General features: G+C 36.0%; 1 protein-coding gene across 1 annotated transcript in view; it reads right to left on the bottom strand.

Moving 5' to 3' along the window:
* The window catches only part of cradd (CASP2 and RIPK1 domain containing adaptor with death domain), a 29,095-nt gene extending 24,776 nt beyond the window's left edge, over window positions 1-4,319 (bottom strand). Inside the window, exon 1 of the mRNA XM_073838822.1 lies at window positions 3,791-4,319. Coding sequence (XP_073694923.1) covers window positions 3,791-4,100 — 310 coding nt within the window. The 5' untranslated portion in view covers window positions 4,101-4,319. The remainder of the gene's footprint in view (window positions 1-3,790) is intronic.
* Window positions 4,320-6,000: the final 1,681 nt, after the last annotated feature.

Here is a 6,000-nt window from a genome sequence, read left to right on the forward strand (position 1 = left end):
TTTTTTGACCCACATATATAGTTTTTTTATTGAGTATTAGATTATTAGAAATATACGTTTGCATTTTTGTCAGTTCTTCGTCCGAAACTGGTAAAGCAAAGAACAAAATAACTACAAAAAAAAATATGATGTTTGGTAAGGAAAGCTTCCACAATGACTCACAACTGCACTAACAAGCAGTCACCAAGGGTTCATGCTAACTTCTGCTATAATGGAAGCCAGTTGTGATAAATTCGTCTTAGAGGCCTGCCACAGAACATTTAGCCTTGTAAACAACTTAAAATTCAAAAACCTTTCAGCATCAGGTACGATAATTCCCAGAACCCGTAAGCGAAGGCTTAAGGAATCATTTGCATAATTTTCCTTAAAGCGAGCATCTCATAAATAAACATGCAAATACGCAGACTCGCAGGTGTGCAAATGGACTTGAAAACGAGGATATTGTCTCCCTACTTGATTGATCTCCATTCAAAAGCAGGTAATAAGATCATAAAAAGCGTGCTTTGTTCAATTCAAGCAGAACACGCGTCTCGTTTATTAATGTGTCCGTGACACTGCAGATTCAGGGCCTGTCACCACCACGGAGAATGAAAGCGAGTTGAATGAAAAACACGTTCCCATGCCAACCGAATGACATCATTGATGTCAAGATCCAAATTCATAGTGACATGAATATTAATAATACGACCAGCGGATGACAATAAAAGCGCCACAAAGCGGCACAATCGTCAGTACGAACCCCCCCCCGACGAAACCTATTAAGCTAAGAAGAGCTTAAAATTAAAGCGAGTACTTAAGTGTGAAGAATGTTTGCTCAGAGTAGCGCTCGTCCTCGACTTCCTAGAAACTTGCAAGCATGCTTGTTTTTTTTTCCTCTCCGTTTCTTTTATGCTTTCGCTCAAACCCCACTCCATCCCCCAATTTATTACCATCTGAACCACAGTAAGTCAATAAAATCTTCAGCTCAGTAACTGGAGACAGGAGGGAGAGGGAGAGCAGCCAACAAACGGCTTTGATTATATTTTTCCTAGAAAGGAGGATGCTCGGCGAGAGTGCTGGGCCGCAGCGCTAGTGCCAGGAATTAATGCAGCTTTCATGGAAAACCAGGGCAGCGCACCAAGCTGGCCCGGCCTTGAGAGACTCAAAACACAACTTCAGCCCTTTTTTTTCTTTTTTATACCTCGCTCTCCTTCTGTTTTGCTTTTTACGTCTTGTTTTTCTAGGAGGGAAGGGGTTGGGTTTTTTTCAAAGGTGTTGGGGTTCACTTGACTGACTAAAAAGGGGGGATGCGGAGCGTCAATGTAGGGTTGTTAGTGGGTGTTCCGTCCTCTCGAGGGAAAACAACAAAAAGCAGATAATAAGCCACCTTTCAGCAAAACAGCAGCTGAAATATACGTAGTGCACACAGAGAACTCCTTTGTTTTCAGCCGAAACCAGACTGCTGTGGATGTAAATATGGCATTTCACAGACTGTAAATATGCAAAACATTAGCTTACAAATCGTATGGAAATTTGCTATGCTGTAGATGCATTTGCTGTAGGTTCTCTGCTAGAATTAGTAACAGTGGGTTTAGTGTTAGGGATTAGAGGAAGGGCAATTAAACCACTTGTTATTTAACCCTCGGGTCTGATACGGTGGATGTAATGGCTTGACCTCCAGCTTTCATAACCTCATCTCAATTAAAAAATGAATGGTTTCATTATGAGACAGAGAGTGAAATCAGGTGAAACAGAGAGGGAATGTGAGGGAACAGAAACACGTCTTTACAGTCAAATCAAAATTTATTCATACACCTTCTCTCATTATCACAGTTTATTTGTTATAGTTTAGAAAATGGTCATAAAATGTGACAAGAACTCCGAGTAAAACTGTGTCAGAACAAATTTTCTTCTGATAATGTCATATAACTTTGATGGAAAGGTATGTAATGGATTGCAATCAACCAAAAAGGCAGACAACTGTTAGTATGCCTAATTTTGTTCAGTCTGTGGCATAAAAAGGTTGCATTAGTAATTAAAGAAAAAACACTTAAGCAAAACATGGTCAGGGTCAAGTGTCTGAATAATTTTGGTCCCACATTTTTATCACTTTTATTGAAAGTCCATTGTATGAAGATTTTTTGGGCATAATATGTCACAGTTTACTTTGTTTTGCTATCATCACTTACATAAATGAACTATAGTGTCCTGCACCCACTAGTAAAAAAATATCAAAAATGATATCTGGTGTCTGACTAATTTTTGGTTTGACTGTACATGCAGTGCAAATGGCTCAGAATAATGTTAGAAGTAAATGTTCTTTATATATTTTATTTTGTAATTATTTATATATAATAAATTATATTAGTGAAATAAATATAAAACTAAAAGCTACACAATACAGTTACAACACAACTATGTTAACGTCTATTCTATTTTATTAAAATTGTTTACAATAGTATTTATATGTCATATATCTGTGCTTTCGCACATGTGAGACATGTCCCCCTCAATGTCTAGAGACATTTGTCCAAAAAGTGTAGGTTTAACCTTTATCCACCTTATTTTCCAAGACGGATGTAATGTGACATATTTTCTTTGAATGTGCAAGACTTACGATTCATAAGGAGCTGTATATAAATAAATAGAAGATTAACACTTAAGTGCAGCAGGCTATATAAATCAATGTTTTTATAATGTAAAAAACAAAACTGACACTAGAAGCCTTACACATTTAAGTTACAAAAGGCTGCACCCACTTACAGTAAAACCAAAAATTATTCAGACACTAGATATAATTTTTTTATATTTTATTTACTAGTGAGTGCAGGACACCATAGATCATTTATGTAAGTAAGGATAGCAAAATAAAGTAACATATTATACCCAAAAATTCTTCATAAACCAGTAAAATGAATAAAAAGTTGGGACCAAGAATTTGATTTGACATTTTGACCTGACCAAGTGACCATGTTTTGTTATGTACCTTTCTATAAAGGTTTTCTGACATTATCAAGATAAATTATATATATATTCTGACACAGTTTAACTCTTGAGTTCTTGCCATGTTTTATTACCAGTTTCTAAACTATAATGAATGAACTGTTGAAGCTCGCTGAATAAATTGGTTTTACTGTATGTTAACAAAAAGGTTCACACACACATTTTTATTTTTGTGTGTACATGGAATTTCTATGTAATAAGGATTAAATGTCCCTCAATACCAGTAAATATTAAACTTTTTGGTCCCCATGAGAAAACAAGCTTATAAATCATACACAATATCTAAAACAGCAGAAGGTTTTGTGTGAGGGGCAGGTTTAGGAGTACTCTTAGGGGGGAAAAATACAGTTTGTACAGTATAAATAACATTACGCCTATAGAATGTCCTCATAAAACATGGAAACCAGTATGTGTGTGTGTGTGTGTGTGTGTGTGTAGTCATTGAGAAGATTTGTATTTTATTGTATTTTTTTAGTTTTAGCTAACTAGTTAGTTAGTTAGTGAAATAATGATGTTTTCTATTCCCTAAACCTCACACAAAACGTTCATGCATGTTTTGTTTATCATTTCATTACATTTTGGGGAGACATGACTCCCACACATATACTTAGCTATCCAAATAAAGACATTTAGGGGAATTTGTGCTTACTTGTAACTACTTATTCTTTGTTTGTATTATTTATGAATCGTTTTTTTTTTTTTTTTTTCAATTAAAGATAGCCCAACGGGATGTCTGTCAGATATAGCTCAAACGACAGCCAAGTAAACAAGCACATGCGCGCTTACACACGCAGGAGTCAGGACTCACCTGTGAAGGACGGAGGAGGAGACTCGTTGTCTTCATCACACAGTCGCAGTAATTTGTCTTTGATCCAGGGAAAATCTTTGGCTAATGACTGAATAAAGTGATGGAAGGCGCGCTCGCCCCGCGTGGGCAGGATATCCAGCAGCTTTAGCATTTTTTTCCTATTTGACGACTCAGAGTGAATCTCTTCTAAATGACTCTCTGTTAAGATGTCCTCCTGGTATAAATACTGTATGATCATGTCGTCGACTAAAAGCTCCTCGGAGAGAAAAAGCCGCTGAGATCGAAGCAGTTTCTTGTGTTTCGGGTCCATATTTGAACCCGATGACCGAGTAAAAACACAGATTGTTAGCCTGACTGAACTGAAGAGCGTACTACAACAGCCGGGAAAACGGCGAATTCTTCGTTGCCAGACCCATAATTAGTGGTAAATGCACTTAGAGTGATGTTTGTGGATATATAATCACATACATATCACAAGTTTTGTATAATACATTGTGTATTACACATTACTTTTCCGCGTCATGTCGCATTTATTTCTACCGGCTGGAAACGAAGCGCAGGAGGAACTATTTTTTGGCACCAACTTTGTTCTCGCGCGTGTGTGTGTGTGTGTGTGTGTGTGTAAATAAATTCGGTTATTTAGCTTATCATTGTGCTGAAATAACGATTAAAAACTAAAACACCCTGAGAAATTGTATTATAAACATAATAAAGCTGCTTTTATGCTTTTTAGACGAACTCCCATACAGAAACCCTTAATATAAAGCTGGATAGTCGAGTAATAGCCTACATTCAGTTCAATAATTCAATAATAAATACTTATTTTATTATTACACCGCATTTATATAAATATTTGAAATATTTTCAAATATTTTACAGACATAGTTTATTCTGGTACAATCACTGTGTCTTTTCTCTCTTTCCTGTATCATTATGTAAAGTAAGTGAAATTGGCAGCACTAAATGTAAACAATGCCACCAAACAGAACGAAACTTGAATATTTTGCTGATTATTTCTGCTGAAATTGCCAGTTATTGTCATGTTTTAGGGCTGTAGTAATCAGTACCAGGAAAACATTTGGAGTAGGCCTAGGCTACTATAGACTGCCAAAAGTTATAACAATTCAAGGACAAGAGTGCAAAAAACAGTCTGAGGAACCAAAGGCATTTGTGGTTGGCCAAACTGAACCAGGATTTCCAGGGCAAGAATCTTTGTGTTTCTTATCATTTCGGGTCAAGTAGGTGAAATATTAGGCTAATACCTTAATTAATTGGTAACTACTCCTCGTACATATCTTTACCACCTATTAACTTTAGTTTGTCAAAATATTGCACCCTTTCCTGCACTAAGTCCTTCTCTATATGATTTAGCAGCTTTCAGCTTTTTTCAATGGTTTAGACAGCATAAATTAGCAGAACAACGTATTCAGTAGTACATTAACCGTGCAATCCATGCTGTTTTTACATCCGAGTATCGCCAATATGGCCACCCCTGGTGAAAAACACAGCTAAAACCAGCCTAGGCTGGTCGTAGCTGGTCAGCAGGCTGACTGTCTGTTGTATATATGTGACCCTGGACCTCAAAATGAGGGTCAATATTTTGAAATTGAGATTTATCAATCATCTGAAAGTCAAAAATAAGCTATAAATAGGCTTTCCATTCATGTATGGTTTGTTAGGGTGGGACAATATTTGACAGAGATAAAACTATTTGAAAATCTGAAATCTGAGGCTGCAAAAAAGGTAAATCACCTTTAAAGTTGTGCAGATGAAATTCTTAGCAATGCATATTACTAATCAAAAATTATGTTTTAATATATTTATGGTAGTAAATTTATTAAATATCTTCATGGAACATGATACTTAATATCCTAATGATTTTTGGCATAAAAGAAAAATCAATAATATTGACCCATACAATTTTTAGTATTTGTAGCTATTGCTACTATACAGTGTTACTACTGATTTTGTTGTCCAAGGTCACATCTATATTTCATGTCCTCATGATGTTCGGTTAAACCACTTGTTTGAAATGCTAAGCTGTCTTTTCCCCATAAAGTGGCTTTAGTCTTTGTAACACTAGTTATGATTTTGTAGAGCAACAGTTGTTCCAGGAAGAGCGGATTATTTAAATTTCATGGCATTTATGAGCTGCAAGAAGTTGGATGTATCTATGTAAATCCCCCTTATTATTATTTGCATGTATAATC

This window comes from Garra rufa, chromosome 4 (assembly GCF_049309525.1).
Source record: "Garra rufa chromosome 4, GarRuf1.0, whole genome shotgun sequence".
Lineage (NCBI taxonomy): Eukaryota > Metazoa > Chordata > Actinopteri > Cypriniformes > Cyprinidae > Garra > Garra rufa.